The following is a 16,209-nucleotide window of genomic DNA, read 5'->3' on the forward strand; positions in this document are numbered from 1 at the left end:
ACATTATACAGTTGGAAATGCCCTTCTGCACAGTACTGTTTTACAGAAATGTTGTGGCTATTTTTCTCTGACTTCTCTCATTAACAAAGTGTTTTTGTCCAAAGAACTGCCTGTCTCTGGATGTTCTTTGCTTATCTCACCATCCTTTGTAAAAGTATGGAAAGTGTAGCGCATGAAAATCCCAGAAGAGCAGCTATTAGATGCTAGAAGAACCATGTCTGGCACGGACAATCACAGTATGATCAAAGTCACTTTGATCAAGCATCCTTCCCATCCTGATGTTTCATGAAAGAAAAACTACATCTCTTGATGTTGTGTGCTTGCCACATATGTTGAGCTGCAGTTGTTCTAGAGATTTATTTTAGATTGTCTTTTTGGAGGTTGAGGGTATTTACATTAATGCATATAACAGCAATGCATTATATGAGCAAGATACAGTACATGTAGACATAGACATTGAGTGTCTAGTCAGTGTGCAAGTGTTTTGCAGTCATTATTTACCTATTTCCAAAAGAAATAAAGAAACTTTGAAAATGTATGTTAAAGTTGGTCTCTGAATAATTAATAGAGAATACAATGACTCTAAATAGACTCCTGGAATTCTTTAACGCTTTGGCGACCTTAGTCATGCCTAAACAATGAGATTTATGTGAGACTCAGCATGTCATATTGGAGGACAATGCCATCTAGTAACCCAAAATTGGTGTAAAAAACTGAAAGTGTTATTTAGGTGAAGGTCTCTTATATATTATTGTTTAAGGTTATGAGCTTCATTACAAGAATTCAGAATTTCTTCAGAGCTTAAACCATTATACAGAAATTCTGATGTCCTTTATCAGCTTTCTCTTGCATTGGCTAAAAGGGGTGCTGTCAAAAAGTTAGATAAAGAGCCTAATTTTATAGCTGGTGGCCGATTTGTTTTGAGTTTGCAGTATGTGGCCTGAATGGAGTTTACCGTATATAAAAAAGGCAAGAAGGATTTCTTCTGTTTATTAGTGCTTTGTACTGTTCTATGAGCCACATGTGTGAAAGTAAAAGGCGTTTATTAGTCTAACCTCTCTCTGACCTTGACTAGTGAAGCTGTGTTAAATATGTGGCAGGACATCATTGCTTTATCATTAGTAGCAACACAAACATGAAAAGATTACAGATAATGTCAATTAGATGATGTTAGCAAAAGCAAATTATTTTATTAATGTAAATCGTTGCTTGCATTTAAGCACTCTTGCATCTTTTTCTTTCCAAAGTTTAGCTGGAAACTTTTATGAAGTACAAAAATAGTTTTACTGCTATTCTGTAGTTACAGATGACAGTAATGCAAAAGTGCAGCAAAGATCCCTAAATGGAAATGGAATAATTGTCTAACTTTTTAGAAATTAATCCTTTTAAAGCATGGGATAACCTGCACTTTGACTGATTGTTGAAAGGCAGATTATTTCCATTTGCACTGAAGAGAATGCAACACTAAAATGATACTGAATCACTTATTAATTTATTTAATACTGGTTATGCATTTAAATTCCTGAACCTTATAGAAAATACACTTTCAGAGTTCTAATATGAGAGTATTAAGTAGTATTCCATAATAAAATGCTTTGATTTATGTAGTTTTCAAATTAAGATTGCTCTGTGGTAGAAAAGGAAGGACTAATGTTACAAGGGTACAGTATCCTTAGATCAAATTATGCACAATCTCCTTGTAGAATTTGCATGCTCTCCCTATATCTATAGGGGTATACTTTCTGCAGTGCTGGTTTTCCTCTTACATCTCCAGTGCTGTGTTTGTTAGGTTAACTGCTTTTTCCAAGTTAGCACTGTGTGAGTGTGAGTGGGCCATACGATGGACTGGCACCATGTCAAGGGCTGGCCCTTATATTAGTCCAGTGCTATAGCGGATAGGTTCTGGACCCATAAGACACTTAATTTGATTAATTCAATTCAATTTATTTTTGTATAGCTCTCCACAGGATCTGAGCACTGTCACATGTTAAGTGAGTATGAGAATGTTATTTTTATCAGTAGCTTAATATTTCATGCTAAATTAAGGGAATTAAAAAATGAGTTTGATACATATCTATTAAATCCTAGCTTTTTATTTCCCTGCTAGCCCAAAGGAATAATTGTTTACATTTATTGACAAATGTGTATTTCATTTTCTCTTGTTTTCTCATCCAGAAAGTCTATCTGACATTTGACAAAAAATCAGTGTAAGATGTCTGTTTCAGTTCCCAGTACTAAGGAAGTAATTAAATGCTCTTCTAAAAATATTTGTCTACTGTATATATCCTGTGTTGCAGTTATTGTCAAATTCATATTTCTGCATAAGGTGGACAACCTGGCAGGTGCACCTTGTACTACTGCTCTGCTGAATCTTTCTGACTTTTGGTGTGAAGATCAAAGGTTTCTGATGTATTAATCTCTGTGCTGTTTAATATTAGTTTTAGTCAGTCTTGCTACCACCTGACATTATTTCCTCCAGCATACACACTAATATGATTCACAAAAGAACATGTTGGATTATATTTAGTCTGTTTTGTTTGAAGTCAACAAACTTTTAAAGATTTGCAAGAAATGGGAAAATAAATAGCAAATTTGAGACCCCAGAAGAAGGACTCAGGTAATCAAACACCAAATATGCCACCATACAAGACTACAAGAATAAAAAAATAAGAAAGTGGGAAAAAATAGAATTTTCACATTTTGAAAGATTTTCTGATAATTGCATGATAAATGTAATGATTTACTGAAACAGTGGGCTAATATGTAAATACATTTAAATTAATAATACATGCAGCAGAATTAAGAAGAAATAGCTTCTAAACCAATTAATTATATAATTTATTCTACATGTGGAAGAAGTGTATTAGATACACATACATATCCATATAGATGTTTTGTTCTTAAATTCGTGTGCTAGAGGACATGAATCATGTTAGTTTCTTTCTTTGCCTGGTGCTGCTGGGATAAACTCCACACCACTCTGTGATCTTGCATTGGGTTGAGTAGGTCAGAAAATAGATGACTGGATGGATAAATCATGTTTTTTACGTGTAACAACTTAAATGTTGCATTTACTGTAACAGATTTTTTCCTTGTGAAATTGTCCTTGTGAATTTATATGTGTAATATAATAACATAAAGCACATACTTTATGCATGGACATGTATATACATATATGATGCTATTCACAACATCCAACATTTTTTCAGTTTCAAGCACTAGTAATTTGTATAGACTGAAAATTCAAAAGAGAACAGAATAAAAAAAATATGAAACAAAATAACAGTAAAAGTCAGTATTTTGAAAAACAGCAACTCACAGTCTGATGTTAACAGCATCCAGAGTTTGCCCATATGTTGGAATGGAGCAGCAAAGTAAGAACACTGCAAAATTCCACTGCTGAAAGATTCGTCCTGTACAAAGCATTTTTAAATAGGAATCTGTTGAAAAAATAGATTTAAGTGAAGGATTAAATTAATACCATTTTATTATCTGAAAAGAAATAATACTTATGTTAACGTGTATTTTCTTTTAGGAGAAGCCCATCTGACCACACAGAATTGGAAGAATGAAAATGAATAACCTCCTAACCCTAATACATACTCAAAACATTTCTTTACATAAAATGATGTAATGTAAATTGCCAAAGAAGAAGACCTCAAACTTACTTTCTTTAGTTAAGCCTGCTGCTGTGGTTTTGCTGTCCGCTGCCACAAAGAGAAAAATAAATAAATAAATAGAAAAAAAAAATCTCAAACTCACAAGAGCTTTCAGTCTGTAATGAAACAGAACATTCTGAAGATCACTTAGAGAAGAAGCCAAAGTTCAGAAGATATTAATCCTAATTTTGTTCTAGGCATTTACTGTTTGCTTGGAAGATTGTTTTAATCAGTTTTCTGCTTTCCTTGGAATCCTTCGATCCAGACCTCCCTTAATTTTTTCTTATAATAAAAAAGAAATCCTTTTTTGATTGACTGCAGAAAGTACCAATTTAAAAGGGACTTTTACAAGAAAAATATTGTTCCACTTAGAGCAGAGCACAGCAGTACTGTACAGCAGAGGAAGAAATGATTAGAAAGTTTAAAAGCTCACTGGAAGTGCAGGTTTGAGCAGTGAACTTATTGGAATGTGGCAACAAGCTCTGGCCCCATCTCCTCCTGTCTGTTAGCTTATTAGAAAGCAGGCTGGTGGCATGAAGGTGGCGCCCTTGGAACGTGGGCTTCAAGATGAGGCCCCCTTGACTGCATGAAGTGAGCCAGAACTGTACTTTAGTATTTCCATGGGAGTTCCTTAAAAAGACATAGGCACAGTTGTACAAAAAGATGCATTGCAGCCTTTCTTTTTACACTGAAGTAAACATTTGCAGCATAAGACATATGCATCCCTTGGAAATTGAATGAGCAGACACCCACCCCCCAACCCCACCTCCTATTCCCATGTCTAATTTCATTTGGATATGTTTTGATGCTGGTTCAGTTTGAACAAAGTTTTCCTTTTTTCTTCAATTTCATGTTCATCCTTTTTTCTTTCAAAATGAGAAATAATTTCCTTTTCATAGACAGGGACAACTCCTTTTCCTAGACAGATCATGTTCCCTTTCACAGATAGATAGAAAAGCAAACAAACAGACTCATTCTTACATATGAAAATTTGGTACTATTTCTGTCCAGCAGACTTTAAACAGGAAATGTTTTAGTATAGACCTAATTCTAAATAAACTGAATACAGTTTTCTTTCTTTCTTTCTTTCTTTCTTTCTTTCTTTCTTTCTTTCTTTCTTTCTTTCTTTCTTTCTTTCTTTCTTTCTTTCTTTCTTTCTTTCTTTCTTTCTTTCTTTCTTTAATGTACAATTTATAAGACAAGATTTATTTCTTTGAAGCTGCTGGCAATGAGGCACTGATTAAATCAGTTTTGTAATAATCTTGGTCATTTCTTCCTTTTGTTAATAAATGACTGACTAAAATGAAATGACAATCACTTTTAGTAGAGACCAAATGATGCACCTAAGAAACCAGATATCAAGCAAATCTAGCATTTATAGCTACAGTTATGGTTGTGTCTGAGCAACAGGATTACAAATTAGCCTGACATCATAATCTCTTAATTTTTACTTTAAAAATCACATCCAAAAAATACATAGCAAAATCACATATACAAACAGTTTCTTGTGTATGTCGCTGTTTCAACACTATAAGTTGTTCTTGGAACTAAAATAAGAAAAAAAAAGAAAATTTCACACTTTCCCTGGGACTGTTTTTAACACATATGAGCTTGTATTAATTTTACTAAAATACTAAAATTGGAATCTTCTTATTAGCAGAGATGTTGTCATTTATTTTATAGTTTTCTCAGTATTTATTTATTTATTTATTTATTTTGTGGTGTCTTTTATTTTGATGTTCCACATCATATGTCTGTTTTTTTCTGTATTGCCAATATTGGCATAATATTAAAACATTCTTTTCAATCGACAGATATTCCTGAAATAAACTTTGCCTTGTCAGAAGATCAAAAGAAAGTGAATGCATCATATCCAGATAATTGACAGTTTTTTTCTTCTTTTGAAATTAGCAAAATCACACATGCCTGTTTTGGGTAAACAGCTGGAGAGATTTCATAAAAACATTGACAAAATTAAAGGGTGAGGCTGAAGTTACAATAGCATTTGATACTGTAGGTACATAATTAAAAAGACAAAAAATTATTATATGCCAGTAAAGTTGTGAGGGTTGGATATGTCAATGTCAATGTCAATTTATTTATACTGTATGGCACGTTTAAAACAACATAGTAATGCTGTGGCCAAAGTACTTTACAATAATAGAATAAAAGAAAAACAAAATAATTAACATAAAACAAATAGAAATAAAATATATGAAAATAAAATAAAATACATAATAAATAGAAGTAATGCTATATACATAAAAAATAAAAGTAATGTTATATAATCACTAAGAGAAAACCATCAGTATTACTGAAGATCATGGAATGCAACTGAATAGAAATGAGTCTTTAATCTTGTTTTAAACAGTTCAATTGTAGACGACTCCTTTATGTGATGAGGTAAAGAGTTCCACAGGCGAGGAGCAGCAGCTGCAAAAGCTCTGTCCCCCTTAGTTATACACTTGGTACGAGGGACAACCAGAGACAGATGACCAGAAGATCTAAGCACTCTGGATGGCTGGTGTAAAACACACAGTTCAGATAAATAGGCAGGAGCAAGCCCATGTAAAGATTTAAAAACTAGTAGCAAGATTTTAAAATCAATTCGAAAACTGACAGGCAGCCAGTGTAAAGAAGCTAAAATAGGAGAAACTGAGTCATACTTTCTTGTCCCAACCAGAAAGCGAACGTCAGCATTTTGGACCAATTGTAACCTGCGTATCAGAGATTTGTTAATCCCAGAATACAGCGAGTTGCAGTAATCGAGGCGAGAAAAAATAAACGCATGAGTAGCTATTTCAAGATCCCTACAAGATAAAAAAGGCTTGATCTTACCCAATAGACGAAGTTGGAAAAAGTAACTCTTGACTACAGAATTTACTTGTTTCTCAAAAGAGAGGTTACTGTCAAAGGTAACACCAAGATTGCGGACTTGAGGTTTGGAAAAGACAGAGAAAGAGCCGAGAAGTCCAAGACCAATTTGGGCTTTAGCTGATGGACCCACTATAAGCACCTCTGTTTTATTTTGATTTAGGTCAAGAAAATTATTAGCCATCCAGGAGTTGATTTGTTGTAGAGTTGTAGACAGGAATATAAACCTGAGTATCATCAGCATAGCAGTGAAAAGCAATGTTAAATTTCCTAAAAAATAGATCCAATAGGGTGAAGGTATATAGAGAATAAAATAGGACCCAAAATGGATCCCTGAGGAACACTATATTTAAGAGGAGCAGTAGATGAAGAAGAGGAATTAAAAGTCACTGAAAAGTGTCTACCAGTTAAATATGACCTGAACCAGTTAAGAGCAGCCAGGGAGCAGGTCTATCCATCCATTATCAAACCTTCTTAATTCAATTCAAGGCTGTCATAGAAAAATCACATATAAATAAAGAACTAACTCATACAACACAAATTTAGCATTACCTATTAATGAAACACATGTCTTGGGGAGGTGGGAGGAAAGCACGGGCCACAGGAAAATTAGGGTATCCACACTGATAGAGACTGGGAACAGAATTCAAACCAAAGACTCTAGAAGTGTAGAAGTATAACATAACATAATCAAACATTCTCAGTTCTTCTTAATCCAGTTGAAGATAGGCCTGAGCCTATCCCTGTAGCATTAAGCACAATGCAGCAACCATTTCTGGACCTGAGGCCAGTTTATTGCAGGGCCAGCTCACTCTCCTCTCCTCCACAAATTCATACAGCACCAGTCTGGAAATCAAAATTACCTTAACTTGCACATCTTTGGGGAATGTGGCAGTAGCACCCATTGAGGCACATAGTGAATGTGTAAACTTCACATAGTCAGCCCCAACAGATAAGATTTGAACCCAGGACTCTGGAAATGTGAAGAAGTCAAAATAATCATATTGAGAATAAACATAAGTTCCAGTGAAATGCAGGTATGGTTTTCAGACTTGTGATCGTGTGATTAAATATTCAACTTTTTAAAATGAATAGACAGATGAATAGCCAAATAATTTCTACTCATATGTCCTAGAAGGAGACACATGTGGAAAAAAAGACTAGCTCGCTCTAAGTTTCATGAAAAAAGTGAAACAGATCTGAAATCCATAAGGATATATTTTAAATAATCTTCCTGAGCAATGCAATTTAGTGAAGAGATTATCCCGATCAAGTTCTTATGAGCCTTTTATTTAATAATCTGATAAAATATAATAACTGCTATTACTGGAAATAGCAAATTCATATTACATTATTAGAAAACTGTACCAGTATATTTAACAAAAAAAGCAATCAGTGCTTTATGCGAACATGGTGCAAATTTCTGTGAAAAACGTTTCCCTTGAAAATTAGCATCAACAATGGCAGCATTATGAACTATTTAATCTTCTTTCAGCCACCTTTCTATCTAAAATGTTATCTGTGAATCATTCCAATCCTTAAGTGTTAAAGTATTTTATTGAATTATTGTTTCAGTAAACTATCTGGTTGTCTTAAAATGGCGTTAAAAGCTTTCCAAAGAGAGAATGCCTGAGGTTACTGGATTAGAATAAACGTGACAGGTAAAATCAAATAAAGTTATCTAGTGCATCAGTTAACCATTCTCTTCAAAAATCCAATAATATACGCACTACTGGATTTTCAAACAAGTAAACACTATGGTATCACAATACTATAAAATATAAATTTCGGATGCCTAGTCCAGGCTGGTTCTCGTCTTGTGACCTGTGCTGCAGTGGCAGATCCTGGCTACCATAACCCTGGACTGAATTAAACGGGTTTGACAATGAATAGATGGATGCCAAAAAATGTGCAGTATTAAAACATGTAATAAATGTAAGACATTAATATAACATCAGAGTTATTCTTATAAACTATGTACCATGTCAAAGGACCTTGCAATATCTTGGGCTACAGTATCCCATAGCTCTGTCTTTGTAAATGACCATGTGTTTGCCAGGGACACTATTCTGTCCCACCAGTCTTCTATAGAGAAAACTGTGGGAAACCATAGAAAATTATGGTGTACCACTGTATAGCCCATTATTTTGATCACTTCACCATTGAACACTATGTTTTTAACACAGGGTGGGTGCCTGTGAAAGAGCAAATGAGAGCCTCATCCCTTTAAAACAAGTCAAACAAAGACAAGGACAGAGTATACAGCTTGCAGCACACTTCAAAAAACAGTGATGGCCTTAGCGGACCACAATTTGTTTAGATATTGTACTTTCTATACTTTAGTTAATTAAAATGTGCCTGCTGTATAAATAAATTACATGCCATATTAGTATTTAGGCAACGCGGTAACACAGTGTTAGTGTCCCGAGTATGACTGTTGTTTATATTGAATTTGTACATTCTCCCCATGTCTCTGTGGATTTTGCTTTGGTTTTATTTCAACATTTCAAAGAGTATGTTAATTGCCAGTTCTCAATGGCAGCCTGTCCAGGGCTCCTGCCTTTTTAAATAACATTTCAAAAAATCTTATGAGATACTCCATGGTACAGTAGTTAGTGCTGATTTCTCAAAACATCACAATACAGGGTTTATATTTATGCTTGGTCCTTAGTGTCACCTGTTGCACAGTTTGCTCTGTGGTGGGTAAAGCAATGCGCTGTAATTAGTGCATGCTCCCAACCTCTCTCTTGTTCCTTATCTGTATAAAGTTTTCATGTTCTCCCCATGTTTTTTGTCAATATTAAATAATTAATATAATATTAGTAAATCAAATAAATGGGCGAAAAACAAAAAAAAAACACTTTTGTCCAGTCACTTTACTATGGGCTTAATCTCTTAGATGAGCGAACCCTGCAGAATTCACCTTGGCTTCAGCAAAATCTAAATATTTGAGAACTTTGCCCAACCCGGTAAAATGTACTGAAGTCAATGAGGAAGGAGGAAATGAGCTAGTTTTAAGATGATTATAATGGTGCAACGGCCTTTTAAGTGTCCCTTAAGGCTAGGGAAGATTCTGCCAACTATGCTGGACTGATTATTGTGGCCAAATTTGTGATCTGTGCTGTGAGGCAGCAGTGCTAAGCACTGCGCTACTGTGACTCAAACAACAGAAGACAAAGACAAAACAAATACCACAAACAAAATGCAACAAACAGCTACAAACTAGCAATAAATAAATAAAATATAGATCATTGCACTCATATAGTTTCAATCTTATGGCCACAAAGGTTGAAGAACACTGACAGATTTTCATTCCTCATGCAATAAAAAAATAACCCCCAAACTTACAGTATTAAGAGTACTGCCACCAGATATATAATACTGATCTTTGTGTGCTGACAGCAACTCTTGGCTAATTGGACCCATTTTTACCTTTTTAAGTTTACTGATGACCCACATGCAGCAATTAAAAAACCCCAGGGTGTTAAAATGACTGCAAGTTAAGAAATGAGTGTGGCTAGAAATGGGGAACAATATCGCACAGTGGTCAGTTTCTGTGCATCTTAATAGCTGAAATTAATTTATTTGTTCCTCATGACCAGCGATGGTCACTTTGGCAATGTTCTTACAACAGGCATGCATGAAAGTTGTGCACATGGTTGCTACAGCTCTGTGATGTTTCACTTGCCACATAAAGTATCATGGGGTGATTGAAAAAATATTTGCCTAAGTACCAGGCAAAATAGTTTCCAGGAAAATATTCAGCTAACAAGCTATCCAGTGAACACAGCATATTCTCTGCGAAAAACACTTTTGTTGAATTCTCCAATCAACACTAGTCCTGTCTAATTTCTTGAAACAAAACTAGTTTATTTGTTTCTGCAAGCAAAAATATCATTTTCAGGATACAAACAGAACATTGTACATACATATTGGATATTCTCAGATCCACTTAATCTAATTCAGGGTTACCATGTAGCCTAAGCTGTCCAGGCAAGAAACAACTCTGGACAGGGCATCAGTTCATTGAACGGCTCACTTAGGCATGGCACATCAGTCCATCCAAGGGCTCTCTTACACACAGAGTATCAACATTAAAGTACCTGCTTATGCCCAGGGTATCAGTTTATCATAGAGCTCACTCATGCACACTCCAGGATACGTTTACATGGGGACCAATTAGCCTTTGGGAATATGGGAAGAAAAATTGACTACCTGGAGGAAACGCCATACAGAGAAGGGAAAAACAATTAAGCTCCACATTGACAATGTCTGGACACAAGATTCAAACTCGGGACATCTGCAAACTAGTGTTTACAAATAGATACAACATTGAGTAGCCAATGAAGTTATGGCATGCGGTGTTTTAACTCATAATGTTACAATTTTAATAATCCAAACCTGGATTACAATAGATTTACCTTGCCAAGTGCTTTTAAATGCAAAAGTAAAGTTTAATTGAGCAAGGCATTCATTTACTGTGTTAGACACACAGATGAAGAGGTTAGCTGCCATTAAAACCACAGAAGCTACACACCTCCTGGCATACAGCAGATCATCCAAACTACACAGCACAGTGATCTCTGTTTGCAAGTGTGCTGGCAAATGTAAAAGAGATTAGAAACCATGCCGGATGTCCATTTTTACCTTGATTTAATTAGTGGCTTTCCTTTATTTGTTGTTTTATTTTACGACAAGAGCACAATTCATGTAGCTTCTCACAAAAACTCAGGAAAATGTAATAAACACTGTAGTTAGTTAACAGCCTGAAGCAGCAGCCCCATGAGCTTCTTCAGATTATTTCAAAGCACCACCCAGACTACAAATTTGGCAAAAAAAAATTCTCACTGTGTGTGGTCCCCTTATTAATTCTCAGCTCTCTAAGAAGTGCTGTCGATGGTACCAGTAAGCTTAGAATGACTGGTGAAGCCAAAGATGTTGCAACTTTTATCACTGCCAGAAACTGTACAGGGGGTCTATGAAGCTAAATGTTTTCTTACTGACGATAACTTGTCGGCAGTTTCAAATGGAATCATGTCTTCATCTTAGATTTAGTTGTCTGACAAACTTACTAAAACTAAATATAGTGTACTGACAATTTTCATGCATTCGTTAAGGTTTAATTTTCTGCAGTATCATCACAAAACAATTGCAGGATTGCTGCTTGGAGTCAAAGCTTTAAGCTTTTTTGTAGAAGTGCCTGTTAGTCAGTAAGTTGCTAGATTCTCAGCAATGGTCATAAATAATAAGTAATCATTTTATTTCTGTGTCTTTATAGTTGTTATAGTTTCAATATGGCATTCTATTTTGAATATGTAAAAAAATGTCCTAAGAAAAGTAACAGAATTACTATTCCCTCTTAATTTTTATGACAAAAGACACAGGTCTTTTTTATTTTCTTTGCTTCCAAGAAATGCACAATTAAACATTCCATAGACAAACGTATTTCCACATGGCTTAGCCTCTGATATGTAGTCAAGTAAATAGCTCTTGTCCACATTCCTCCTATACTTCATTACTGCACACTTCAGTTGCAGTCCAAAATGTTCTTATTATTACTGCATTAAAATGTGTACATAGGAAACATGGGGGCTAAATACATTCAAATCTGCATTTAAGTTAAGGCATCTCCTGTTTCACCTAACCTGTAACCAAGGGACAACAGTCTGTGGTGACATTTCATAATGCTACATTTTTGAATTAATACATGGAAGTCTCCCCTCTTTCATTTTCTGCTCATTGCATTTTCCAGTTGGTCTGCTCCCACCACCCATGCTTTTACATTTAGTAGGAAAAATGTACCTCATATAATTCCATTCTGCAAAGTCTAATATACCTGCATAAAAACAGGTAAAAAAAATTTTCCTGGCACCAAAGCTCACTAGAGTATTTGCCAGGAAAGCTGGTTTTGATTCTTAGTAAATTGCAAAGTTTTGGCACAGACTGTAGCATAGACACACATAGGATGAAAAAACATTTTGCAGTCATTTTATTTATTCATTTTATTTAACTTCTTCCAAGCAGTGCTTTTGCTCCTGCTAACTGAATCTTTTAATTTTGCAGTGTTGCTCTGCCCTATCATTAATGGTAAAGAATATATGAATTTATTTCAGTGTGTAGTTAACATGGAAAAGATACACAAATGCCCAGGTTTCTACACTAAGACTGGGACCTTAGTGTATGCAGAGTACAGGGCAGAGATTAACAATGGCTCTCCTGGTTGACCCCAAGTATTGTTCCCAACAAAATGATGTGGCCATTGCTGGCATTAGTTTAGTTTTGTTTCATTGGCTAATCGTACAAGTACACATTGTGGCCTGGTGTTTATTGCAATAGACTATAAAACACAACATGGATTTATATTTGATACACACAGGTCTGTGATCAATTTATAAAAATATATACTACAGTATATTCCTGCACTCTAGAAGAACCATCCAGTGAGGTTTGATATAGAAAGGAAAGCACAACACAACAGACTCACACATGGTTAATCAAATTCTGGATTAAAGGGACTAATACCTGATATAAAACAAGGTGTATTTGTCAATCTTTGGTCAAAAATAGATATTTTAACAAGATTTGAAATTTTGCTACAGCTCGTCTTGCTCAAGTGAATGTTTACATAATTTAGTTACGTTTAAACTCATTTGCTTTGTTTATTACATTAATCTATAAGGGGAAATTATCAAAGGGAAGACATGATAAAACATTTTATTTTCAGCACTGTTCTCGGTAGTGAGTAACTTTTGGATAGATAGATAGATAGATAGATAGATAGATAGATAGATAGATAGATAGATAGATAGATAGATAGATAGATAGATAGATAGATAGATAGATAGATAGATAGATAGATAGATAGATAGATAGATATTTTATGTTAAAGAAACATTTATTTACAATTATATACCAGACATGCTGTATTTTCTTACATGGAAGCAATTACATGTTTTTTTCAGAAAGGTGTTATAATTTGAAAATCAAATGTTCATCTTCAGCAATGCATAAAACATCATTAATTCTCCGATATGTCTTGAAAATTTTCACTGTGTTTATCATTTTATAACAGGCAAATTCCACTTTATGCCTGCTCTGAATAGATAGATAGATAGATAGATAGATAGATAGATAGATAGATAGATAGATAGATAGATAGATAGATAGATAGATAGATAGATAGATAGATAGATAAAACTGAGTACCATGATGAAGAACACTGCACATTCTTTCTATGACGTGCAAACATTGAAAACTTTTTGTCAAGAAATTATTCAGTAATCGAAAACTAATCATATTTGTCAGTAAAGTTCAACTAGAATAAAGCCAACATCTGACGAGAAGTAACTAACAGTAAAAAATCGATTGCTCAGCAGGTGGTAGAAGCTTAAAGCAAGTGGTCTTTTATTGATTCATCTGAACGCAGAAAGCATTAAAGCTACTGCAGAAAGAGATAAAGATGAACATGGCCCTGAACGTAAGTTGCATCTGTTCTCTGCCTGTTGAGGGTGCATTTATATGTTGTGTGTCCAGCAACAAGTACAATTTAGGTTTTCTGGCTGACAGTATTGACAGCTTCACCTACCAAAAATGCTTAGTTAATTTAGAGTGGGTCGGGAAAATACACAAATTGGAAGACCGCGTTAGGAACAATTACACAAACCAAAAATTGGCTTGTCTCATATGTTTTAGACAGCTCAAATACTTCTGATTGGGCTACAGTCTTTCCAGGTTCCACTGTAGTCAGTGCTTGGTCAAAATCAGTGGCACCAATTCGGCCACAAGGCGAGTGGGTAACATTGACGGAGGTGTTTAAAAAGCCAAAAATGTAGTCCCTTGGTGCTCTCAAGCTCTCTTAAATTAGAATGTTGAAAACTGGAGCATAAATGGAGAATAACAAAGCTGCAGGTCTTTCAAATTGCATGGACAGAGAGTTTTAAAAAATATAAAAGGCTCTTTTTAAAGCCCACTAAGACTACTATTCTAAAATAATAGATAACAATAATAATAATCTTCATGTACTGTTTAGATCAGTGGCTAATTTAACAAACAGGAATTCAGAACTACAGTGCAAAATACCAAGACATTAGCAGTACAGACTTTATGAACTTCTTTAATGTGAAAATCAAAAATATAAGATCCTGAATCTCACACAATGCAAACGTTATAGTAGCCTAGTAAACCCCATCTTGCCTAATTTTCGACATACAAAACTAGTAAAAAGTGCAGTGGATGTTCTTGCAGCACCAATTCTTAAGAGGGCAATCCCAAAAGTAAGGTCTCCTGTTTTTTTAGAAATACAAACAACCATTTACTTTCTATAATGTTTACATCATTTTAAAGGTTAAAGACTTATTTATTTTTCTACATAATCACCATTTCGGTCGATGCATTTTTGTAGACGCTGTGATAGTTTTGGAATGCCCATGTCATACCAGCTCGCCGCCATGTCCTTCAGGAAGCGTTGAACCTCATCTTTCACCTCTTCGTCAGAGCAGAATCGCCTTCCGGACAAATGTTCTTTCAACTTAGGGAACAGGTGGTAGTCACTGGGTGCCAAGTCCGGACTATAGGGTGGGTGGGTGATGAAGTTCCAACCGCCGATCTTTACGCATGTTTTCCTCAATCTTCGCAACTGTCTCGTCGGAAATTTATGGTCTCATGCGCGAACTTCGCACTTGGTGGTAGCGTTCAACGGGAGCTCCATTTTCAAGGGCTGCCAAGCCAAGATTGAGCATCCCAGCAAAGCCGCACATGCTTGTTTGGGAGTGGAGGAAGCACCAATCACAACAGTGTGGCTAACAGCCGTACGAACAGTTTCTCTATGTCCCCACCGCTTTGGAGACCTTACTTTTGGGATTGCCCTCGTAGCATTATCAAGAGCTCATTATTGCTTGGCGCAGTACCTGATGTACTAAAAGTGTCAGTCATCAAACCATTACTTTAAAAAGCTAGAACTAGACCCCCAAATACTTAAAAATTATAGGCCCTTTTCAAATTTACCCTTTTTGTCTAAAATACTTGAAAAGGTAGTTGCTAATCACTTTCAGTCACACCTTACATATTACAATTTATTTCAGAAATCGAAGTCTGGCTTCTGTACCAGTTATAGTAACACATGTTGTAAATGACATTCTGATATCCTCTGATGAACGAAATTCCACTGTAATCATTTTGTTAGACTTAAGCTCTGTGTTTGATACCACTGACTATTCTATTTTACTATGCAGGCTGGAAATTAGCATTGGGCTTATTTATCAAGTTGATTCCAGTACATAAAGAAATGTGCTGACAGTACTCCATCATTATACACAGAAGTGTGATATGGTGTCCCACAAGGCACAGTACTGGGGCCTTTACTGTTTTCACTTTACATGCTTCGACTGGGATCTATCATTAGAAAACATTATGTTAATTTTCACTTGTATGCAGTTGACACCCAATTATACCTTTCTTTTAGACCAAATGAAGTTTCTCTGATTTTGCCTTTAATTATTTGTGTTAGTTAATTAAAGGGGTGGATGAATGAGAACTATTTGTCTTTGAACACAGGAAAAAAGGAAATTTTAGTTATTGGAGGGAATTATAATGATTGCAACAATATTTTGCCATTATTTTATTCAGTTGGAATCACCATTAGTTTTGCTGAATCAGCATTAATGTATTTGTTCTTTGA

The 16,209-nt window shown here is 35.1% G+C and overlaps 1 protein-coding gene across 1 annotated transcript in view; it reads right to left on the reverse strand.

Moving 5' to 3' along the window:
* LOC114652792 (parathyroid hormone-related protein-like) overlaps nucleotides 1–4,340 on the reverse strand; it is a 60,321-nt gene extending 55,981 nt beyond the window's left edge. The window contains exons 1-2 of the mRNA XM_051920734.1: nucleotides 3,669–4,340; nucleotides 3,320–3,440 (exon numbers count right to left, since the gene is read on the reverse strand). Of these exons, the coding sequence (XP_051776694.1) occupies nucleotides 3,320–3,426 (107 nt within the window). The 5' untranslated portion in view covers nucleotides 3,427–3,440; nucleotides 3,669–4,340. The remainder of the gene's footprint in view (nucleotides 1–3,319; nucleotides 3,441–3,668) is intronic.
* Nucleotides 4,341–16,209: the final 11,869 nt, after the last annotated feature.

The sequence above is a fragment of the Erpetoichthys calabaricus genome, chromosome 1, assembly GCF_900747795.2.
Source record: "Erpetoichthys calabaricus chromosome 1, fErpCal1.3, whole genome shotgun sequence".
Taxonomy (NCBI): domain Eukaryota; kingdom Metazoa; phylum Chordata; class Cladistia; order Polypteriformes; family Polypteridae; genus Erpetoichthys; species Erpetoichthys calabaricus.